This window comes from Hippoglossus stenolepis, chromosome 14 (genome assembly GCF_022539355.2).
Source record: "Hippoglossus stenolepis isolate QCI-W04-F060 chromosome 14, HSTE1.2, whole genome shotgun sequence".
In the NCBI taxonomy this organism is placed as follows: Eukaryota; Metazoa; Chordata; class Actinopteri; order Pleuronectiformes; family Pleuronectidae; genus Hippoglossus; species Hippoglossus stenolepis.
Genome location: NC_061496.1, coordinates 9,559,534 through 9,585,098, shown reverse-complemented (window position 1 = coordinate 9,585,098; position 25,565 = coordinate 9,559,534). Strand labels below are relative to the sequence as shown.

Genomic DNA, 25,565 nt, shown 5'->3' with positions numbered 1-25,565 from the left:
AGTTAAGGTCACAGCTACTTCCTCTTTCACAGCTTTGAGGTATGAACCACATAAATTGCATTAGTCCCCATGAATGAATCTATGTGTTTTAGTTCTACTTCCGCCAATATGGATCCAAGGGAAGATTTTACTTCATAGAAGTTCAGCTGTTGCAGGTTTTAAAAGCTCATGTGCCAGCAGGTCTGTTTGTTTTGAAAGCTCGGTCAGTGTTTTGGTTCGGATGATTGGAATCATTAGTCGCGACTCGACGACCAGCGGTGAACGCAAAACGTTGAAAACACTTCCTGTCGGTAAGAGGAACTCGTCATCAGTCCAAGAAAAGAAATCCCTGTGCAAAGTGCAGTTCTTCCTGTTTCCACTAGTTCGTACAAACCTAATGTGCATGAACGATCATGTGATATGTGTTTTCTAATCTATTAGTATGGATGGAGATTATTTCCGATACTGAGCTAAAAGTTTAAAACGTAGACTCATTAGTGTGGATGTATCGTTGATGATGTCGCCCCCTATGGGACGATCTCCTCTCTGCAACACAGCTCTGTTCGTAGTCTGACTGGTAATTTGCCACCAACACAAAATTTCACTCTTACAGTGGATCAGCTCTTTGCTTCAACACCTCCAGAGGTTTCCAGGACGGTGGTTAGGACTCTCAGCCTTGACAGCACAAAACCAGGGGAAAGTGGGTGAGAATATTTCAGGCCATGAGGAGGAGGAGGAGGAGGAGGAGGAGAAGTATCAGTACACTTCCTGCCTCAGGGTGACAAGTAACAATTACAGCTTTGACTCATTAAACTGATTCCTTGGCATGAGTGAAAAAGAACAAGGTTAAACGAGGTGCTGTTCATCACGTCTGAAAATCGAAGTTGTCGGATTTCTGAGAGTTTCTCATTTCGGAAAAGATACTTGAAAGAACAGTTTACAAGCAGATTATTATAAGTCTGGTTTGACATAATCGTAGTGATGTTTTCACTAGTGTGTTTCATTTAAATTGTTCAAATTGTTTATTTCTTTACCCGAGAATGTGTCCTTTATATTGAATTACTTTATATTTACATCAGGAGCGGGTCCTCTCTACAGAGGCCGCCATGTTTTTTTACAATAGCCCAGACTGGACAAACTAAACACCTTTTGAGTTTTTATGACAACGGAAGGCTTCCACAGGTTCTCTTTCATGTTTGGAAGGAGAGGGGGAGGTGAGGGGTATTCAGCTGCAACATGCAACTTCACCACTAGAGGTCACTAAATTCTACACACTTGACCTTTAACAGGTGGCATATACTGTAGATATAGATACTATAGATCAAACCCATGGGGTCCATCTGACGAGAACAACACGTTCAACATGTTGATTCAGATTTTACTCATTTATCCAGATGCAGAAAACATCATCATCACTAGCACACAAAGTGTTTCACGATAAAGACGTTCTCCACCTCAAGGTGCACCTCAGCTCATTTGTTACACTGAATGGAAACTTTTTGTTTCCAAGAAAATTCCCGAGCTCTCACTTGTTTCAAGTTTCTTACCTCGCTGTAGTGATGCAGAAGTTTACCTCAGGAAACCCCCCGGCGGCACAGAGGAGCCTGATGTTGAATACGTTTATGGAGTGACCTTTAAGTCTGAGTCTTAAACCCATCACCTTACTGTTTGTGACAGCCTGTGCAGGGGGAGCCCTGCTGGGCTGCACATGGTATTCTGAGCTAAAGAGCTGGGTCTTAATCTCTTCAGACGTTATATTTTGCTATTACAGACTTTTCTTACAGACGGACGATATCACATTATGTTCCGTGAGCAGCGCTGCGCTCCACGACAAGCAGTGTCCTGCTCTACAGCTGGGAGGGACGACCAGCCAATTACGTCTTCTTCCCTCTTAAGTCCATTAATCACCTCATTACAAAGGCCTTCTTCCCTTAAAGGAGAGTTCTGTCCTGCTATCACACTTTATCACATTAAAGCTTAATTAAGAATTATGTCCTAACATCTTGGCTTTAATTATGTGAATGCCCGGCTCCATTTATGTGTGGTTTCATGCAGCAGCAGCCACAGCGAGGCCTTTACAGGCTGCGGCCTTTAATTGAAGTAATGAACTTGGTTTAATGATGAAGGAACGAAGGGCAGAGCTTCCAGGCAGCTGTGGCTCATTTGATAGAGGTGACTATAAACATTTAAAAGTTTAAGGGGGTCGTGAAGTATGCAGGACGTCACCTTACAAGGCCGGCGCTGAATATAGACTCCACAGGCAAGAGTTTAATTCACTGACATCAGCTGCCGCGATACTATCATCACAACACAAGAGGATCTTCATCGCTGCTCCCTCTTCTTCACGTTGACATGTCTGTTTTGAGGAGCGAGGATAAGAAGTGTAATTCACAGGGAGGCGGATAACGCTGCTGCGTCTTTGTCCTCGAAGGTTTGGACTCCTGCTGGATTTAGTTTCCCGAGCAACGAGGTTTCACTCTCAGGTCGGGTTGACACGGCAGAAAGAGCAGCGTCATTTAGCAGACACGTGTTTGCAGATATATCTCTTTTACAGTGTTAACACAAGAGGGGTCCAGTGAGAATAACTCACTTGGGTGTGGGGGGGCTCTGTGTACAAAGGAAGGTTAACAGCAAAGAGTTAGACAAAGGTTAAAATTGACAAAACTGCAAAACATGAGATTAAGACCAAATCAACTTTAAATTCATAATTCTCTGGAGTCAAAGCGTTGCAGTGACAGATATGTGGTGTGCGTCTTCAGACACTGGCTCTGAGACGAAACCTTGGAATACTGACCTCAATATATCTCCACCGTATATAAAACAGCACGGTACAAAGTTCTGAAAGCAGCCACTCGATGCAGCTGCTTTAGTCTTTTTTCTGTTTGCAGATATTTGATGAAATGTACTCAAGAAGCTTCTGTCTCTATGGTTTGAGCCACATTATTTTCTCATTATCAACCAGAACGACGCTCTGCCACTGTTTTTCTCCAAGTGAGGAAATAGAATATTGAAATGTTTATAGATTTAAGCACTTGAAGGTCCAGTCATTAATTAAGTCAGGTTAGCATACTAATGAAAAATGAATTGAATGGTCAAAGTTGACGTGTTGACATTTAAGGTGTATTGATTGACTGACATTGTCAACTCATGAATTGAGTATCGAACATCATTCAACGTTCACTCTTCTGACATTTTCTTCTTCTTCCGACGCATTATCAAGGAAACGTGACAGAACCAGTCCAGTAAACTCGGTCAGTTTGTGGCAGATCTGCTGGAAATGAAATCTGACTTAGCTACGTTTTCATAACCAGTTAGATGAGCTGCAGGTTTTAAATCCATGGTATCGTCTCATGCTACTCAGCTGGATGTTTGTGTGACTATTGCATAATATTCTCAACACGATGAAACTGTTAAAGTCACTCTCACATTTGAACGTTTGTCAATTACTGTCATAGATCATAGATTTACTTTAAAAGAAATAGTTTTACACGTCTGTGGTTACCACAAGGTTAAGATCAGAACTAGTAGAGATGGTTGACTTGTGGATGTTTGCAGCAGAGAAGTGTTAAGTCACTTTCAATTAACACAAATAATCAAGCTTCTCGCTGAAGGGGGCGGAGACTGGAGTGTTGGATGTGATAATGATCCAGGGGATGATGATCTAAGGGTAGGGGGGGGCGGTGTTTCCTCCCAGGGTGCACTTCTGTAAGATGTTTAAGGAGGGACAGCCGATCAGACAGGGTGAAGGCTGATGTCTCCATTCTCAGTTTCCGCACCAGCGGCTCATCATCGGTTGCATCATGTCTGCAGATGTGTTTGCACAGACTGTCGTTCACAGGAGCTTTGAAAACAGCTGGAGTCAAAACTGTAAATGGATTCCATGTGGATGGATCGGATGTTTTCTTTGTTGTGTATCCGGTTCGGCCATTTGAATGAGATGCTACCTACAGTTGATGGATTGGACTCATATTACATTATTAATACATCAGACATGCACTGACCCCGGAGAATGTCCAAATGAGTAGATGTGAGAATACATCACAAGCAAGTGGGTGTTGGTGAAGTTTCTTGCGACAGACACACAAATTAATAAAGAAAAAGAAAACAAATATCTCAAGATAAAAAAGCGTTGCCATGCCTGTAGAAAACAAGACGAAGATGTCAAGAGAGCGTTTGGTTATAACGCCGCAGTGAACACATCTGAGCAAAGAATCTCCTGCTGCATGTGTGACATGTAAACTACGGAGTAAAGTCTGGACATTCTCTAGAGGTCATGACCAAAAACGGCCTTTGAGTGTCATAGGTGACTTTGTGGACACATTTTGGACTGAGGACCCGTTCATCGGGAACGGATATGAGGGGAGTTTTGTAGGAATAGTGGAAGGTTTGTGTGTGTGTGTGTGTGTGTGTGTGTGTGTGTGTGTGTGTGTGTGTGTGTGTGTGTGTGTGTGTGTGTGTGTGTGTTGTGTCCTTACACTCAGATGTGAGTAAAGATAAAAGTTTTGTAAAAATGTTAGACCTTCTTAAGTGACCCAGAGTCTTTAATATTTCAGAGAAACTAAATAATGAACTGAGGGCTGTGCAACAGGATGTAGTTAAGCATTGTATTAAGACTTGTGCACAATATGAAGTGTGTGAAATGATCTTTATTGAGGACGGTGGTCTTTCAGTTTTAGAGAAGGATTTCACGTTCCTCTGTGAGTGAGAGGAGAAAAACACCAACCTGCATCCTTGGAAAATGTAAAACACTAGTTATACATTATGGATTTCTTGTGTGTGAGAGTATTTTAATATTTTTTACTTAAACAAATAACCTTAGTCTTTGGATAAAGCCTCTAACAACTGCAGAGATTCAGGTGTGTAGAAGCTCCTCAAGCTTCAAGCAGCTGTAGCTTGAACAGAGATGAGATGTTCATCTGCTAAGTTCACTTCTTTCTTTCTTCCGTCGCAACCTGGAGGCTGATTCAGAGTAACTTGTTAAATGTTAACTGTAAATAGAATTAAACAGTTAACACTTAAATATATATAGTGACTCCGAATCAGCCTCCAAGTCTCTTCATGTATAATTTGTGTGTGATTATAAAATGAAAACTCCCAAATTCTCAGACAATATCAAGGACACGACCTTGACTGTTTTATCTTCCTTTGAGAGGATGTGGAGATGTGTTGCTGCTGCTTTGAGGGAAATCCTTATTTTAATAATGTTCTTGTTCCACAGCGAAATCAACACCTGCTGAAATCTTTATTGAATAAACGTTCTCATTACCAATTAAATAACTCAGGCACGGTGGTGAGATCTGATCATTAATGTTCACTGCTTCTCAGAAAAGATGCCAATTGTGTGTGTGTGTGTTTTTTCACACGTTTCTTTTTCTCCACATTAACGTGTGTACTGTACATCTGTGTTTCTGAATATTAATGTGCGCATCCTTATGGGTGCAAGTCTTTTCTGTACGTATGTGTTTTTGTGTGAACGTGCACTGGTTGTGTGTTTGTGTACGTTTGACAGTGTCAGCGGCAGCAGAGAGAGATTTCCTTCCTATAATTAAAAAAGCTGAGATGGAAGAGGAGAGGGAAGAAGAGAGGGAGCACTTTAAATGGCGTTAATTATCCTCCTCTTCTCCTTCACCACACCTGCGCTGTCGTCGGAGGGAATTCATTTGAATAAAACTAAATTAAATCTGCATCACTGAGAAAATGTGTGTGTGTGTGTGTGTGTGTGTGTGTGTGTGTGTGTGTGTGTGTGTGTGTGTGTGTGTGTGTGTGTGTGTGTGTGTGTGTGTGTGTGTGTGTGTGTGTGTGTGTGTGTGTGTGTGTGTGTTGTTGAGTCTCCTAGGGTCAAAATCAACAACCAGGGAATTAATACAAGAGAATATATTTGTTCCCATTGAAAAGACTGTGACAAGCGTTCAATGATTATTTGTCATTATCTTTCAGCCGGAGTGAAAATCTCCCCGTCCTCCACGTCTTCTCCCCGTGACATCACTCATTGGCTTGTGAGCTGCAGTGATGAAGCCTCGAGACATTTTGAGTAAAGGGCCACACACAAGTTTCACATTTGGCTTTAGGTCTTTTATGTTCTCTGGGATTCTTTTAACATTTTATTTTTGGAACGAGAACTAGAGTTTGGGTGTACAAATCTTCAGGTACATTTATTTAAGCATTTACTTTTCATATTTCAGTTAAGGGAGACACCTGAAACAAGCGAAAAATAAATATAAAGGAAATTATGGTGGAAATTATAAAGGTATGAAACACAGATTAAAACACACACATATTAAAATGTAGGAATAACATGTGACACATAAAGAAATGACATTGTGACATTGTGATTCCAGTACGTCCCTGTAAATAATCAACTTCACTATGATCCTCGATGTTGAGCATTTTCAGATTGCTGGATAACAAACATTATCAGGTAGCTGAGTGACTTCCTGCTCAGAGGCTTTATAGCCAAATGTAGAAACAAACAAAACACACACACACACACACACACACACACACACACACACACACACACTTCAGGCACTTAGCCAAACAAAAATTACCCAAATGTGCATTTGAAAAATCCACCAATTTGCGGGCAGCTGCAGAGCAGATGCAGTGAAATTATGCTGTGACTCGCCTGCAAAGTAAAAGTGATGAGCGTCATCGTTCTGCAAGCTCTGCAGTTAAGAGCTTCCTAAAGAATAAATAAAAGCGGCGGGGCCTGGCTCTGCTTCACTGAACATCTCTCTCTCTCTCTCTTCAAATGTAAAAACATATGGTAAAGGAGTGAATGAAAGTCTCACAGTATCGATACCCCTGGTGTGGCAACAAGCGGAGGTTTTAACAGTCTCCTAATGGGCCCGGGAAAAGGCCCTTTAATATGTTTTCTCCTGTAAGTGAACAAAACTCCTTTTCACTAACCCCAATAATGATCCTTATCGGGGAGAGAAAGAGAAAATGTTCACAAAGGATGAGAGAGAGAGAGAGAGAGAGAGAGAGAGAGAGAGAGAGAGAGAGAGAGAGAGAGAGAGAGAAACACAGGTGACGGCACATCGGTTGGGCTAAAGGCTAATTGTGTCTGAAATGAGATTTTAAGCGGCTGAATTAGCAGAGGGTGCAACGAGTGGCAGCTGAGAAATGGGAGGAAAATTAAGGGAAAATAAGCGCAGGTCACATATAGATAAGCGAGCCAGTTCTCGCAGAGCCTGCCTGTGTTTGTGCAGCTCTTTAAGCCGTGCACGACGCCGCCTGGTGATTAATTAGGCTGACTTAGAGCAGCAAACCCTGTCATTACTTAGCATATTCATCTTTCATTCCAGCCGTTTAGACACTGGCTTTACAGTCACGGAAATGAACGGGATTGAATTCATGTATCAGCAAAATAAAAGTCGCTGCAGGGAATAAAAATATTCTAGAAAACAATCATGTAGGTTAAAATAACAGCAGGAAAAAACAGTTTCACAGGAGGTAGAAGAGAAGCAGACGTGATGGAGCTTCTCTCCAACGGATGAGTTTCCAGGTCACTTGTGAGGAGGAGGAGTAATGTGAGTATTTAAATGAAGGAGCGAGAAGGGAAACGGGCCCGAGATGTGGAGAACAGTGTTTATTGCACAAGTAAGGGAGTAAATATGATGTAGCGTCTCCAGCTGTGCACTCAGCTCCGTCAGCGCGTGTGGTCCGCATGCAAATACGAGGTGATGGATGGATGGATCTGGACTGGTCTAAAAGGGAAAGAGTCACAGAGAGAGAGAGAGAGAGAGACAGAAAAAAAAGAAGAAGAAGAGGAGGCTGTGGTCGCTAGAAGACTAATGGGCCGATTAAGAGCTTCAAGGGGGCGGCCATTTATTTGTCGTGTGTGACTGGATGAAGATTCACTTCGTTAATAAGGCCCGGCACTTACCGACTTTGTTTTTTTTCCTCCCTCTCCAATGAGTATCTCTCTGTCAAATCAGTCATTCGTGTCTGAAGCAGAGGAAACAAATGGAGACTTGTGAGAAAAAGAAGTGCATCATCCCCAACCTTTCATAATAAAAGAACTTTAAAAAAACGAAACAAAAAACGTCTGGTTCCCTGAGCTGAGAACTCAGAACATCCCAAGGTTTACATTGCACTTCCTGTTGTAACCATAGGTTGTGTCCGAAATCACCCACTGACCCACTGTTCCCTGCTTCACTATATAGTGACTTCTATACAGAGGATTACTATAATGATCGGGAAGAGAAAAAAACACTTTCAGAAAACATTAATTTACTCTGCACCGGTAATAACGTCTTTAACGCAGGATTATGACGTACAACATTTGGACACTACTATAAAAAAGGCGAATAGTGCACTATGTAGTGATTAGTGAGAGATTTCGGACAAAGCCAGAAACTAAACAAAGACGAACAACATCGCAGCTCCCCAAAAACTGAAGCTTCTTGCTGCCCCCTAGTGGCTGGTTGCAGTCAAAATACAGTCAAATAGACAAACACCTGAGACTGACTTTTGATTGGTCAAGCACATGTATCTGCGGGACCTCAACATGGCCCCCCCGCATCCAGTATATTTTGGCCTCATTTTGTACAGTGGGAGGAAGTGGAGACATGTCGTCCATTTTTAAATATCATCTATGGTTACAACCTTACCATCCATCAGACTGGATGAATGGTTATAGTTACCAGGACATCTTAATGGGCAATGTTTCCATGGTTACGCCACTTGTGTCCGTGGGAGTTCATAAAGATCAGCCACCTCCAACTACCCGGCCCCGTCCCCTTCAAACGGGGGACACTGGTGACAGATTGAGCTCCACTAAGTCATTATGATAATACTCCCTCCGTGATGTGATTTACTAGGCAGACATGTAATAAAGGCTTAAGGCAATAATGGAGCCTGTCATATCAACCAGCTTGTCAACATAATTGCCACTTCCATCTGCAATTAGATCCCACTGCATTCCCTGATTTCCATTTCCATGTGAGCCGCTCGGCTGTGTGAGAGCCATCCAGCAGGTTGGAGGTTTTAATGTGGTCCTGAAGGACATTTGGGTGGAGACTGACTCTTTCTTTCACCACCTTTTGAACTTGTGGTTTCTGTCGCCTCAAGGACACAGACTTTTCAGCTTCTTGGTTACTCGTCTCTGAAGCGATGAAAGTTCCCCGGCTCCTTTTCCTCTACTTCACTCCAGTCGGGTCAGCGTAAACTTTTGTCCTTTGGAGTCCTTTCCCTCGTGTTTCTCCTCGGTTTTACCCCTGGCTAGGTTCAACTGAATAAAGAAATCAAACTCTGGAGTTGTTAAAGTAATTGCCAAGCTGGCACATCCCCAGTTCCTCTGCAAAGACACAGCAGGCACTTCAGAATGTTAATGGCCACCCTGATCCAGCGAGGGCAATGCAGCCTTGGCATATGCACAGCTCGTAGTGTTGAGAGTGTGTGTGCGTGTGTGTGTGCGCGTGTGGATGAGCTCATGCCCACATTAACAATTTGTCCATAAGACACCGATTTCTTGTTCTTTCTGTGACCTTCTCTCGCTCCACTTCTATCCTCTTCTCATTGGGATTCCAGATTTAGACGGTCTTAACACCGAGGAGTCAAAGTGAATCCCGTTAGTGCATCAGGACACAGAGGAAGGAAACGCTTAGTGATCACATCGTGTCGATCCGGTGTGTACTTTTGTGTCAATGTCAAACATATGATGTAACTTTCTGATGTTTGATGACAGAAAATGCATATATATACTATATATATATATTCAAACCATTTACATTAGTATAAAAAAACATTTTTCAGGGTATCAGTGCCTCCTGTACAATTATAGACACGAGCTTAAGTTTAAATCGAAAAATAAAGATTCTTGTGACCATGTGATGGCCGTGTAGCAATTTGTGAATTGTCATCCGTCATTCGTTGGCGATCTTTGGGAAAGCAGCGCTCACATGTTGCTATGAAACGCCCCAGACCCAAAGCAGCCCACAGGTCTGGTTGAATTTCAGGTAAATCAGTAGAACATCAATGTGGAAAACACAAGCTGAGGATGTGTTAGTATGTAAATGAGGACAGAACAGTGTTTCTGAAGATGGAGCAGGTGGTCCCTCCTATTTAAATCCACTGCTTCTGCTGCAGTGACCTCTGTCCACCCGTATGTTGTTGTGGTACAGAATGTAGAAAGTGAAGAAAATATCTATTACATTCTGCATTATGTAAAACAAGTCTTTGTGCACGTTCCTCTTCCTGGTGTGGAAAAATAACATGGACTTATAAAGCACCTTTCAATATAACCAAGGCCTCTTTACAGAATAAGGAAAATAAAACAAAATAAAATAAAACAAAGAACAGAAAATAATAAGAGCGATGGATCTATTGGATCAAATGTTTTTGTGAACAGACGAGTTTCAGTTTTTGTAATAGTCCAAAGATGAGGCATTGTGGATCTCTGCAGGGAGACTTCCAGAGTTGTACATCTCATCCAGATTCCTGGGAAACCGAGTGAAGTAATTTAATGAATTCTACTTTTGAAAAATATAATGAAATTGTGGAATTAATTTCGGGGGGAGTTTCCGCTGGTCTGGCTGCCGGTTCCTGCTAATTACGTTCTAAAAATAACTAGCACGATGAACCCAGCAAGCCAGTGCAAAGACATACCTCCCCGCTGCGTGCTTAATGTGCGACGCCAGAATTCCTGCCAACGAGACGCCGCAGAGAGGAATAAACAGCACCGCTGCTGTTTGCACTGCCAATTATTGAATATACACTAAACTCTCTTTGTCTGAGGAGGGGGCGACAGAGGATCTTGTCTTCAACATGCGATTACATGCCACAGACCCGGGGTCACCCTGGTGGCCTTAATTAAATTTCACCATTAGGAAGTGAATAAATAGAGGAAAATAACAATTTCCCCTGAGGCCTTGCACGAAAAGCTTTTCAACGCTGTAAATGTCACGCTGAAACTGGTGATATTCTCTTTTGAGATGCAGAATATGGGTTTCCCACAGGCACAGAGATGGCTCTGACAAACCATTAGGTTGGGTTATTACTTTAGTTTTAAAATGGTAATTCATAAAGACGGCTTTGTTTAGACTGCAGGGTCTGAATCTATATTCCTGACATGCAGCCTGAGACTCAAGTCAAACTTCAGTAGCACAAACGAGAGACAGGAGACTTCATCTGATACGATATTTTCAAAGATGCCAGAAAAGTTTCAGGGGTTTTGTTGTTTGGACCAAAAAACATTGAATCAGTTTATAAAAATAATTTACATTTCATTACAAACTTCTACACGACTGATTCCTCTCGGCTGGATTTTAGGATTTGGGGTGGAGATTTAATTTGTGCTATTTAACTTGAAATCTGCACACTGTCAGGGCTGGTAAAAATATTAAACCTCTCCGTCACCAGGCTCCATGACGTCAGTGCACAGGGTTTTTGTCCTGATTAAATGAAATAGAAATAACATGTTAGGTGTTTTTTTTACTTTTGGACCGAGCTGATGATATTTTACTATATCATACACTGACAGTTCTCGTTTTAATATCTTCTGCTTGTATTAAGGCTTTGACAATAAGATTAGACAAGAAAAGTAGTTTTATTGTATGATTTGATTCATGGGATTATTAAATCAATCACAATCATCCTGATTGATGACTTATTAAAATCACTGGATTAACCAAACCAGAGGTGTCTGTGTGAGTCTTTTTTCCATAACTGAGAATTTGAGTTTCCACAAAACTAAAAGTGTCTTGATTGGTATCTGGATATAAACTTACATTAACAGTTATTCTTTTAATGTATCTCTCTAACGTATAATCATCAGATGTTAGTGGTTCTTCAGGAAAGTTTGTCTTTATCTTTCCATCAGAGGGTTTCGACTCAAGCGACTTTCAATCCCTGTGCTGATTAACACACAAAACACAGAAGCGCTGGCAACTAGCAACCCACTTTAATCCCTATGAAATACGATTTCTTGATGGATGTCATTCGGATACAGGAACACGTCTGCGTTCCAACATTTCAGTTGTTGTGACAGGGAAGAAAAGGAAAAGAAAGTTACAATATATTCAAGACATTTACAAATTTGATTCACAATACACGAGGCCTGCGGTATGTACAAGGTGACAGTGTTGGGAAGTGTAGTCCGTCAGTAGTTTTAATATCTCTGTAGCACCTCTGCAGCACAAATCGGCCACATCCGGAAAAAAAGCAAAGAACATGTAGTCGTCAGTACAAACTGAGTAATATGCCTGAAAAATTCTGTCAAAAATAAACATATTTTTGGTTCGGCCAAGTTTGTGAAGTTCAGAAAATGAAGATAGAAAGAATACAGTTATAGAAAAACGACAACATTAACAATATAGATTAATACATAGAATTTAAACCAAGAATGGTACAAAATATCTCCAGATTGGAGGGTTCCTACGTAAGTTCCTCTTTCCAAATATCATACCTTCAAGCTCATAGAGATAATGTGACAGATAAAAAAAGAAATCACTCAGTGTCGCAGAGAAACTGTCGCCAGGAGCAAATATGACGAAGCAACGGATATTCATGTGCCATGTTCTCCATCAACTGTGTGACTTGTTACAACTTAATTTATTTTCCACATGTAGGAACCCTGAGACAGTTTTGGGTGAGAAGCTGAGGAGCCGTTTGAATGACGTCAAATACATAAAAGGTCTCATCCGTTACCTACGGTGACACAGCTTCACAAAAATGTAATGCATCCTGCAGACAATCTAGCTGTGTTTGCATTCAGCATGTTTTCTATTACAAATAATTCTTTCAATATTTGACTAAGACATTTAAATACTGAGTTCACCCCTACAATACCTTTTTTACACCCTTTCCCTCCTGCAATCCAGAAATAAAACCTCACAGTAAATATCCTTTTGTTCCACCATGTTGGGCGTCACAGGAGGCCTGGATTGATAGATAGATCATTTGCTGCTGGTTATTTGATTTAAAGTAGAAAAAGAAAGAGATCAGGATAATTATCTTCCTGTCGAAAAAGAGAACGGGAGTGTGCTGTTACTAGATTAATGCAATGAGGTATGGAGTTGATACCACCCAGAGACGTATTCATATTAAGATGGAGGAGAAAAGCACAGCAGCTGACCAAAAAACCCAAAAAGAACATAAAGACCTTTGCAAAAATAAACCGACAAAATAATAATAATAATAATAATAATAACATTGTTAAAAATAAAAAAGCCATTACCTCTTTAGCGGCTGCTGCTTCAGAGCAGGCTAAAGCACCACTGCAAATACATTAACTCAAAAATGGAAAAGCAACATGCATTAAGAGTGCTCATGTGTCCGCGTCTCTTGCTGCTCCTGCCCTGAGCTCAGAGCTGCTTCAGGAAATGTTTTTTTGTCCATTAATACAGCACTCAGCACAATCCAGCTCCATTAGCTTACTTCCTATTGGCTCAGCCTCTATTGACCAAGTCATAATATTGTGGAGTTCTATTTATTTATTTATATATTTTTTTTCAATACAGGGGTCCGGGCCCGTCATCCTGAGGGAAATGTGAATGGAGCAGAGTCTCCATGTAGGAAACGTAGCTGCTGCTCGGCGTGTAGCTGTCGGACATGTGCTGGGGCGGCGGGGGAGGGGACGGGGCGGACAGGAGGGGGTCAGAGTTTAAAGTCGACCGAAAGGGGGTCATCTGAGGAGTCAGCGTGGGGTCCGAGGCCAGGGATGACTCTGTTAGAGCTTCCCTGAGGATGGCGCTCGTGTCCATTGGGGTCTCTGCGTCCACATGAATACCGTTGGTTGGGGCGGGGGACCCCAGTGGGTACATGTGGGGCGGGGACAGAGGTTGTGAGGTCGTCGGCGAACTAATACTGTTGCGTGTTGCTGCTGGTGCGTCTACCAGGGCTGCCAGTAGGGGGCAAGAGGGCGGATTGATTATATTCGTGGGGGTCTCAGTAGGTTGGGCTGGGCCAGGGGGCAGACGGCGGCGTTTGGCTGCTTTGGCTTCATCTGCTGGAGGGGCCTCGTCCTGGGGAGCATTAATCGCCTGTAAACAGACAAGTACATACTTAGAGAGGACACATCACATCCTATTTAGTGCTCTGCAATAACAGTCCTCCATGTTAGAGTGTCTGAATTGTGAGCATGTACATTTATCCACTTTATCGAGCACTTAAAACCTCCACAATGGAAATGGCAGGTAAACTGTTCCACATTCCCACAAGGCAATAAGATGCTTTCGTAAATGTGACACTGGCCATTGCGCATTTCTACAGCTTTCAGTGATGACGCACAATCACGATCAGATGAGTGCTACAGGTTTCAGGAGCTAAAACCAAGCGTTTGAGACAGATATAAATATGTCTCCTTTGCTGTCCATTGGAGAAGATGCATATCTGTTCACCTTCCCCTGTCCTCACTCAGAACATGTTTGTGATCATATTACTCTTTTTTCGAATGAGGGAGAATCAGCTACTGTATAATCAGGTTCTAACCAGTTACAGTTTAAACAAGCTGCATCACTGTGGCACTTTTCTTATTCACTCTGTTTGAATAATATACAGTAATGAATATATTAAAACACATCCATGTTGAACTGCATGAGTTACTGTGCAGATCAGAGCTCATGATCAGTCCTGTCCGATCATCCGCTGGGGGGGACATCTCCCACTTGGACATGATCCATGAAATCTGTTATTAAGTGTATTCAAAACTAAGTGGAGTTTTAAAAGTGAACCCAGGCTTCATCTCTATAAATATTCAAGGACTGTGGCTATTCTGTGGGCTGCAAAGCATCAGTTGTTTGCTTGAATAAAAACTTGAGGTACTCAAGAGTCCGTTTATTGAACAATACAAGCTGTTGGCGGCCTCTTCTTATTATTATTATTTGCAGAAGCAGAAATTTCAGCAGATTACTCACAAGTCGGGCTCGAACCCTTTTGGGCAGCTCCAGGTCCAGCTGGTGGATCTCTGAGTGTTTGAGCATCAGCTGAGTCTGGTCCTGAAACTCGACCTGCACAGATGCAATAAAAATCAGGTTTTTAAAACGTACAATATGTAACTTCATGTGTCAGCGATCTCACATTCAAAACAATATCAAAAGACCTAGTTTGGTGACGTGAAGCAGCGTGGGATCATGGGAGTCGTTGTCAACACCATTGCAGATGAAAATCTACCGGACGTGACTCAGGCGCTAATCATGTTCACCGATGATGTAACAGATCCAAGTTTTAATGCCATAACGCAGCAAACAGAAATGAATAATCAGGATCCATTACGAGTGACCGATACAAACGGTGGAAGGAAAAGAAGTCAACTACAGTAAATACGTCCTCTGCCACAGAAGTTACAGCAGAAACGCACAGAGACACGAGCGAAGCAGAATGAAACACAACCAAAATGAAACGTCCTGTTACCTCGATTGAAATTGGGAAACAGAGGACACATCAGTGAGTTATGAAGAGAAGAGATTAATGAGTGAGAAATACAAACATGTACCCAGAAAGTCACAGGCTGGATCTCAGCCATGAGAAATGGTTCATCAACAACCGAGTGTTAAGTCAAAATGTCCTTGACCGTGGCACTGAACCCCAAAGCTGCTCAGTGGCTGAATAAGACCATCAGCTCAGTATTTTTAATGTAAATGTAGATCTTTTAAAGTCTTGAGCAAAAAAAAAAATAAAAGGGGCAAGGTCAGGGCTGCGGCTGTGACACAGCGACCAGCTGGAGGATTGTTTTTTTAACTCATGGTCACAGTGTTTCTCATCAAACAGGACTCTCAGAACTGCAGCAACCGAGCAACTCGGGGTCATTAACACAGAAAGATGCAACACTGACATACTGAGGAGACACAAGACTTGATATTTAAGAAAACAAGATTGAAACAGTAAAACGAGCCTGTAACCCCCCCTTCATAATATAATGTGTTTTAATACAGGCTGTTGTTCAGCAAGCGATCTCTCAAATAAAAATTATGAAATGACTCAGGTTAAAAGCTTTAAATGTTACAAAACCAGCGTCATGGCAAAATCTAAGATTAACAACCTCACTTAACTTTGTCTGCTAATCAAGTCCCAGTCTCCGAGTTCAGAAGTGACTTTCAACACGGCCTTCTCTGGCACAACTTCCAGAATCATCTTCTTCAATTCTGAAATGTCCACTATGCAAGCGCTCATCATATTTGCCCCATGAATCTCACAGCATGCTCCAGTGAAATATCTACTTTACGTTTTGATGCCGCGCTGTATCCAAATGTTTGGCCATAATCTGTAGGGGCAGCCGAGCGTTTCACAAGCTGATAAATACAAGACCCAGGGAACCAAAGCAGATGGTGGTAAAAACCATGAGACAGCGTTAGCTCACAGGTTCAATCAGTTACATTCGCACTGCAGAAGAGCATCAGATGAGACATTCAAATTATCCCATTACTCAGTTTTGTCTGCACCACACCTGAGTGAGGTGCAACTGTATTTGGAAAAGCATTTTACTGCAATTAGGAATTAACAGCTTGAATGTTTTCTATTTTTTATTCTCACTTGAATCGACCCATCTTCTGCGTGATTCACAGATTTGAACTATAATTTATTTTCCAAGCGACTCAGCCAGTGATTTAAAACAGTTTCTCTAACCTCCAGTTGACGGAGTTTAAATCACTTTCTAGCAGGTTTGATTGTGAATGAGTGAGGCTCATTTCCAGAGGTGGTGTTTCTCCCTCACCTGGTAGAGCTTGTGGGTGTGCTGCTTTATGAAGTAAGCGTTGAGGACCTGACCCTCGGACGTGCAGACCACGATCAACTCCCCGACTTCGGGGAGACCGTTCCGCAGGCAGTCGTGACTCTGGAGGAGGAGCGAGGGAAGAAGAGAAAGAGGAGGAGAGAAATGGAGAATGTGAAGGAGATGGAGGACGGAAAATTACATTTAAGAAATGTACTTATGTCATTTAACTTATGTCATTATGATTCATAAACAACATAATAAGTAATTAACCTGAGGCAGCAAGCAGAAAGATTCAGTAAATAGAGTTATGAACTTTGACTAATTACATTTTTAGCATGATTTTCATAATGTTTTCCTATTTTTCACTTTTACACAATTTAGACTGCTTTTAAGGGTTTTAGTTGGCAGCAGAAAATTAAGTTTAAGCTGCCTGATTGCTTATGTTTTGTTATTTTCAAACATTAGATTATTTGAAATCATCTTGCATATGTTTTAAGTGCAACCAATTACTTATAAACATAAATGTCATTAAGTTATGCTTGTGGCTACAAAGCACTTTATTTGAGGGAGTGTCTCGATCAATGGAATCAGTGTGTAACTTAACTGCAAGAGAACTCACCAATAAGTTTTCTGGGTGCAGGTTGTCACAGTATGAGCCGTCGTCAAAGTTGACCTCGTAGAACGTCTGCGTTGCCATGCCGATAATGGTACAATGGTAGTACCAGCCGTCAGCGTTGCGGCCAATCACTCTCTGGCCCAGGTTTGGACAGGGCGGGGCTTTGGGTGCTGACCGCGACTGGACGGAGAGAAACCAAGACAGAGGTTGAGGTTTTTAACTGGAAAATCAAACCTTACTATAGAGCAACGACATGTTCAAATATCAAGTGAAATGTCTGAAATATAAATGGGAGGCAGAAGATTGTTTTAAACACAAGAGATGATGGTTGTAAGGGGCCCCAATAATATATTTTATCATCACCGACCACTTCCCTTGATGTGCACTTACCTTTGTGGGGACCTTCGTATGCCTGTGGCAGGTGACGGACACCACGTAGGGCCAGTCCGCAGGTTTCATGACTACTCCGGCGATTTGGGCGCAGGTGACGTGGAAGGAGGTGGCGCAGTTCTCATTCGAGCACTGGATGCAGGCGCCACGGTTCGAACTGGAGTTCTTGCCGTGGCAGAACACGCACTTCTGCAGATCAAAAAATAATGTTGGTTGGTGATTCATGTTGGAGACGAATCCCCCCCTTGACCTCATTAGCTGTATTTTTTATTTCTTACATTATATTTTCATGGATGTTCAGAGATCACAAAGAATTATTTTCTGTCCTTCAGCTCAAATCTCGCACAGCTAAAGGTTACTTATGATGCCAGGCAAACCTGAAACTTTCTTTTTTCTATTCAATGAAAATTGCGCTGTAAAAGATTCAAAGTTTAATATATACTCAAATGTAACTCTAAAATGTGTGAAAGGAACAAAGCTGGGTAAAAATAAAGCTTTCATGCTTACAGATGCTTCTCTAACACACACTTCTTTTTATAGTATGGAAAAACACATGACATTCGGAAATGATGACGCATTCACCTGCTTTCACTTCCTGGGTCATATCAGTCATGATAAAGGCAAAGCTTTGTAATAATTCCACATTGTTGGTCTATAAACATGAATCCTTCCATTTAATTTTCACCACTGTTTGAGTTTGTTCCAAGTACCGTCTGTAATTAAGCTACCGACTGCGGAGTCGACAATCTACTTCCCGTCTCCACTGGCACGCACAGGACCAGTGTACACAAATGTTGCTGCAGTTTCTGGTGTGTTAGAATGGAGGGTTTAGAATAGCATTTTAAAATAGAAATGTATAGTATGGATGTGGTGTGGATCATTGAACCTGCTGCCACAGCTGGGATTTTCTTCCCAAGTGGATGAAAGACCAAACAACAATTTAGCTACAAAAAATATTACACTCTTTGTTTCAGGTCTTTCACACCTTAAAATCCCAGGTACTGAAACAAGGCCTATGGAGGATTTATCAACAACTTCTCTCAGATCTTTGATTCTGTTTTCTTTTAAATCACTAGAAATGGAATGAATTATTTTCAGGCTTTGCCCACAACATGTTTGTGCAGTTCTCAGCGTCAGTGCTGTGGTGAGTTTCTCTTCCCAACTTAAACACAGCAACTTTGTATTTTTTTTAAACTATTCGTTTTCCCTTGGAGCACTTTCCCTTTCAAATCCTCCTATTCCGTCCCCACATCCTGACTGTGAAATCACCACCAGCCAACCACATCTGTGAACCAGGTCTGCTTTTCTGCTGAGCTGACTCCACATGTAACACACTGCACAACTTACAACCCAGTCACCTTCCTTTCATTCACTTCAAACCCCTTCAATCCTCCATGTCTTCAGTGGTCTTTACACCTTCCCTCCCCCATCTCTCATTTGTTCCCCGTATCAGTTAAGACAGAGAGAACAAGGGGGAGATGGATGAATAGCCGAGACGCAACCAGGGAAGAGAGGAACGGCGTGTAAGAGAATTTGACCTGTCAAACTGAGTTATAGTCTCAATACACCAGGGCAACCTCAGGTGTGTTTTAAAAAAAATCATCTTCCCTCAAAATCCTAATACAAGTATTTATTTTTGAGAAATCTCTGGCAGATAAATAGTTTTCATTTGAAAAGAAGAGGGGGAAAAAAGTGAAATCATTCACATTCCACTCATTACACAATGCTTCAATCTAACAAACAGACTCAACCCTCTTTCCCAACAGCTTTGACAGCTGCCTCATCTCATGTGAACGGTATCTCTCTGTGTATTGTAATCATCTATCAGTGTCTACGTCTTCCCACTTGCTCCTTCTCTCTCACACCCTTCCCTCTCCATCCACCTCCTTTTGACAAATCACACGGCCAGCAGCTGTAGTGCAGCGCTTGGCCGATCAATACAAAAAATAAAAATTCTTTATTAAAGTGCCAATACTTCATTTCGGTACCAGTGCAGGAAAAATATACAACTGCTCTCAGCAGAGCTTTACTGAGTGATATTTAAAGCTTAAAGTTTTCGCCGGCTGCAGTAGTTTTCCACTGGTGAGATCAACGACATGAGACCTCAACGTCATGGGATGAAATTCCGTATACAAACTGTCTGTCCATTTTGTTTATCCCTCGCTCCACTTCGCAGTACAGCTAATCTCCAATTCAAAATCCATGGGTTCTGCTGGTTTTTAAGACCATAATAAATGATATTTAAGATTTAACGACAGATATGAATGAATATTGGAGGTCCAGTGTTACTACCACTTGCCAAAATTGAAGTTTATCAGTTTCATGTTGGTCTTGTTTGTAGTTTTATACAGCATGTATGCATCGTTGAGAAATAATTTTAACACAAGGAGACATTACAAACTACGTATGCAATTCAGATTATTGAATCTTATTTAATGCATTTTGAGCATCTATTTGTAGAATATGAGAATCTATGACTTTGGCCCTGATAACCATCACTGAGACCCAGGGATGGAGAAACGATGTTAGACTGCTGAATATGGTGCAATCATAACCGGTTCTGAGGGTGCGTGTTCACTTTTTAACAGCCCAGCCATCCAAATCATTAGACTGCAGAATTTCTTCTCATGGCATTTTAAGGAGAGATGGAAGAAACCTGCTTTGACAGCACTTGGGTGCAAATGTCACCCAGCTTGTCTTTGATAGATTTTCAGAGAGAAGGGGAGGGAGGTTTGTAGATTTGTGATAATGCACCAGCAAGTACTGCTACTGTCTGTGAAGTGGAATGGGAGGGGGGGAGCAGCGACTGGGAAGGAGGGATGGCGGAAGGAAAGGAAGGGGTGGGGGACTACTTGTGTTCAAAGACGCGGCAGCAATGGGGAAATTGCCTCCTGCCCACGGGATCGATGCAGTTCATTTGGCACAGTGAGAAATGACAGCTGATTATTCAGCCATTCCCCCTCAGCACATCTGTTTTACCCCGTGTCATCCACAGCTCGCAAAAACATGATCTATCCGTCCACCAGGGAAGGAGGGTGGGTAATGGAGAGAGTGACAGATACAGAGGCAGCAAGCGGGAAAGACGGGATTCGCCTAAAGGTAGATGAAGACTGTAGGAGTCAAAGAAGGAAATTAAGTGAAGGAGGCAAGACAAATGAAATGAACAGCGGCTAAACAATGAATACCGAGAAGTTCTTTGAAAATGTCTTCAAAGAGAGAGGTTGCTATTGTTAGTATTAACCTAAAGATTTTAACTGTGGGGCTGTTCAACATAAACCTGCCTGACTGGCATCACACTGTGCCATGGGAGAGACAAATTAATCATTTTTTTTCTTACCAGATTCTTGCGCGTTTCTGGAACAGCACTGATGTCCACTGGCTCCCTCTCAATGGCGTTGACAAAGCGAGCCTCAGCCACAGCGATGGCACAGATGATGTGGACCCAACTAGTGACACACAGACGGAGACAGACGCCATCAAAACCTTGTGAATACCAGCAAATGTCAAAGTAGCAGACAAACCATGCTCAAAACTACGTCAGTCATTGCACTTATTCTTAGAAAACAAAAGTCAATCTTAATTTTTCCATGCTGTCTCCGATGAATCCCCGAGCAGTCCAAAAATACATGATAATGATTTGCTCTTTCAGTCCCACAACCTCTCCGTGTAAAAAGCCACTTCAAGAACCAAGTGTGTGCCACTAACCAGTTGTCCACGGTCCTCTTAAAAGCTCCTCCACGCAGGTTGCAAAGACAGCAATTCTGAAAAAAAGAAAGCAAGCGAGGATTGGGTTCAGGCAGTGAGGGAGTCGGTCCACAGAATTTATTCTATTACACAAATTGATTTTGTACGAGTAAATAAAGACTGAAATTCCAGTAAAATGAAAGGAGAGGTGGCCTCAGAGTTTTGGACCCCACAGTATTACAGATTCAATAATTAAACTTGAAGTCCTGGAAAATATGAAACCGTTTTTGTTGATTTGAAGAGGTGGGTTTATGTGAGGTAGTGCTGCAACTCACCACTGTCCAAGCTCCTGCTGCACATCTGGAACACATCCAGGACTCACTGACAGACTCTGGTTTGACACCGTAACAACCTACAAGAGACAAGAGATTAATGACCCCACATATCTTTCCAAAACCATCTTGCATTTAAAGTTTCAAAAGTATCATCTAGAATCACATGTGTAATAATGATCTCTTTAGCAACTTGACCTGAATATTTATTAAATACTTCCTACATTTCTACAATTATTTGTTTTTTGAGTCATTTTCTGCAAAGACCATGAGACCAAACCTGCTTGTTTACTACTTTGTTCACATTTTATAAAGAACTTGCTGGATTTTCTCATCACTACCTCCAATTTGTACTTCTGGACCAAAAGACTGGCACATTCATGTAACACCTAGGCAGGTGTGAACGATTTTTAGCTGGATGCCCGCTCAGAAACAATGGAGAGTACGGTGCTGGGGTGCAGAGCTGGTGTTTTTGACAGGAGTTCTTTCTGCTTCATGTCATCTTATCAATAGCAGCACTGCTTCCCCATCTGAGCCCAGCTCATCCCTGGATGACTAATGAACTGGCCTTTTTGAAGGTGCACTTCAGCTTTAGGGATAATAAGAACCCAGGAGGGTTGGTGTGTGCGCTGTGCGTTTTACTGGCTGCACATGTGAAATGATGTGGTTGAATGTGTAGCCCAATACGAATCTGCCACACATGCAAAGATTTGAAAAGTAGATATGACTATAAAGCCACGATTTAAAAATATACAACCAAATAGAACTTTTTGTTATATAGATAAATAATGATGACATGTGGTGATGAGAAGCAGAGTCTGCAGAGAACCCTCGAAGCTAACACACTCTTACACACTGTTAACAAGCCGTTTCTTTCACACTTTGCTGTGACGGACGCCAAATACCCTTGAAAGTCAATTTGCTCGATTTTGCTATGCTTAAGTGTGGAAACCAGGTTAAATAAGTGCCGGTAAAGTTTATGTTCTGGCACCTACAGAGAGGTCTCTGCGTTGCTCGAGCAGCCTCTTAGCTGGTTTAACCCGAGTCAAGGAGAGTTAAACTACGGAGCCTCACTGAGCGCTGCAACAAGGGAATTGGGCTGACAGTTTGTTGCACTGTTGTAGTGGAGTCTTATCTTCGGTGTTTTCATATTTTTCCAGGACTGTTCTCAGGGGTCCAGGGATACAAAAAAAAAGTTGTGAATAGAGAGGAACAGTGGAATACCCAGTAGAGCTTGTCTGTAAAACTTGTCAGCTCATGTTTGGGCTTGTAGCTGGCTGAGACCAAGATTCTGAGAGTTATAAATCAAACGCTGCAGTGTGCCCACAGCGGCCGGTGTCTTGCTGTTGAAACTGAATCAAATCAAACTTTTCCACAACTTCTTACTGTTTATTTAACCATTTCAAATTCACAATATTTTGTTACCAAAAAGAGCTCTGTTTTTAACATCCATATTTCACAGCCATTAGGCCGTATCAGGTTAGATTTGTATAACTTACTTGTTACATAAATAGAATAAATAGCAGAGATATCCAAACACCACCTTCTAACATCCTTAAAATCCTGTTATCTATGCCTCAGTGGTCGCACTGACTTCCTGGTGCTGCTGCAGTGTAAAAGCTGTAATTACATTTTCTCTGCTAGAAAGCTTCATGCAGCTGCCGGACTGTTGACTTTTCGTGAACAGCATACAAACAATGTGCTGTGCTAAGATTTACCTTTCCTGCTCATCTAAAAAAAATATAACCAGTACATTAACCATGTGTTATTGCTCCATTGCTGTATTGAGGGTATTTTACTTACTGGCGTGAACCTGCATTTTGCAAGATGAACAGCAAAGCAGGAGACTGGTTCCATCCTCTCCAATGTGATGGTTGGTGGGTGGAGGTTCGGTGTTTCCTGACCCAACGCTGAAGCACATCTCTGGGACCAGTGGGCGAGTCATGCTGCCCGGACGGGGGAGGGGGGTGACTGGGGCCTCACTGGACACATCTTTATGTGGCTGGAAAAGTTCAGAGTAGGAGTTTGTTTCTTTGTATTTATTTCCCACAGTTGTTGTCCTGTTTGTAGGTTGATGGCGTTTTCCTACCATGATGCAAACCAAACTTCATGTATTTGTCACGTTAACATTGTATTAAATAGAAAAAAAGCAGTCTCTCTGTTTGAATGGAGATAATGAACAAACCAGTTCCTTTAGTTAATTTTGTTGCCACTGCAATATCATCATGGCATCACAACCCAATCCTAGTTGCTCAAACATTATATCATTGGAGGCAAAGAATACAAACAATCCTGCGAGCCACCTGCACGTCTTTTTTTTTTTTTTTAACTTCCTGCAATTGGTTTGAAAGTCCGAACTATCCCCCAAAAATATTATCATACTGCAAATGATTTGAACCATGGTTCAGTGTGAAATCCAGACCAAGACCACTTCTTTTGGTCGGACTAGATTTCGGTCCGTTGGTCCGAATCGTTTAAAACAATATTAATACGACCTCTAACCTGAGGAACTACTGCAACTCCTGGTTTTGGAGCTGTTTAAACTATTAATACCATCACTGCATCTCTAACATGCATGTACTCTGTAGTGTGTGGCTTTACCGAGTTGTAGGGACAGAAGAGTGAACAGACAGCACAGTAAGGTTGTAGTGGTGCCACTGCAGCATTGAAGGCCTTCTCTGCGAGGAAGTTGGGTGAGTGATTCTGCCACAGGTGCTCCTGTTTCTTCATGTCACTGTCCAGCGGCACGGGGGAGGACAGATCTGTGGGTGAAAAATAAGATACATTAGGTTGCTGCTTCACAAGCAGACCATCATTCGAAGAAAGCCAGCATTGGTAATGATTTTGTTTTTCTAGTAGATGCATATTAGTACAAGTATTTTTGGGAAAGGGCGAGGATCTTTTCAATAGGGGAGCTTTTGCCAAGAAACAAAAATAGCAGCATTCTGTTCCAGACAACAACAACGCGACCACTTCTGAATTATTGGCTAATGAACACAAATAGCAGAGACATCACAACTACCTGCTGTGGGTCTGAAATCAATTTAGCTGTGAAGCCCCTAAAGCTACTGATCCTTGTAAGACCTGAACAGAAGGCAGGACAATCTTTTCACAAGATTCCCATTTAACTGGCTTTTTTCTCCCAACACTGGTCCTCTCTTTCTCCTTGTCCCCCCTGCACTCTCCTGAAGGACAGGCCCTCCGAGTCAGGTCCCTTGCTGCCGACTTAAAGTGACTTTGAAAGCAGGTAATTGGAAGCCGTGATCCCCAGATCAATAAGTGTCAATCAGAAAATGAAAAAATTCAGAAGGGAGGGGAGGAAAAAGAAGCCGCCTTGATTTCATTATCCCCACAGGGAGCTTTAGTCCCGTTTGTTTTTCTTTCTCCAGATAGATAATCAAAACAATAATGGGGTTTTCTTCATTTCAAGTGTCGTGATGGAGAAGAGAATAAGTGGGATAACTAATGACGGGGGCAGAGGAAAAGAAGAGGGTGGGCATGGATAGATAGATACACAACAGTGAGTAAGATAGGTTGATAGAAGTTCATGCCAAGGAAAATTAAACACTTTCCATGCAAATATTTACAATAACACATACTAGAGTTTAAATAAAAGCGCAATGACAGACACAGAGCCACATACCTTTGTCACTGGTCAGCTCTTGCTTAACGATGGACAGAGGGGAGAGCATGGGAGGTTTGGTGAGGGGATGACGCCGACTCTTTTTCACCCCAGTTGGCATCTTCATCTTGGGGTAGCATGCCTGATATAAGCATAAGGCAAAATATATAAGTTTGTGTCAAAATGTCCTGTGTTTTTTATTATGGGTCAGTGTATTTTTTTAATTTGTCAAACGAAGCAGCAAATATATTAAATAATTTCAACGTTCAACAAGTTGACAGTCATTGT

At 41.9% G+C, this 25,565-nt stretch overlaps 1 protein-coding gene across 3 annotated transcripts in view; it reads right to left on the bottom strand.

Annotated features, from left to right (window-relative positions):
• Positions 1-11,869: 11,869 nt before the first annotated feature.
• kdm4b (lysine (K)-specific demethylase 4B) overlaps positions 11,870-25,565 on the bottom strand; it is a 43,050-nt gene continuing 29,354 nt past the window's right edge. For all 3 annotated transcript variants that reach the window (XM_035176497.2, XM_047342932.1, XM_047342933.1), the window contains exons 12-22: positions 25,299-25,419; positions 24,257-24,417; positions 23,459-23,657; positions 21,659-21,735; positions 21,345-21,400; positions 20,977-21,085; positions 17,640-17,828; positions 17,253-17,429; positions 16,634-16,753; positions 14,838-14,930; positions 11,870-13,964 (exon numbers count right to left, since the gene is read on the bottom strand). In XM_035176497.2, the coding sequence (XP_035032388.2) occupies positions 13,434-13,964; positions 14,838-14,930; positions 16,634-16,753; positions 17,253-17,429; positions 17,640-17,828; positions 20,977-21,085; positions 21,345-21,400; positions 21,659-21,735; positions 23,459-23,657; positions 24,257-24,417; positions 25,299-25,419 (1,833 nt within the window). In that variant the 3' untranslated portion in view covers positions 11,870-13,433. The remainder of the gene's footprint in view (positions 13,965-14,837; positions 14,931-16,633; positions 16,754-17,252; positions 17,430-17,639; positions 17,829-20,976; positions 21,086-21,344; positions 21,401-21,658; positions 21,736-23,458; positions 23,658-24,256; positions 24,418-25,298; positions 25,420-25,565) is intronic.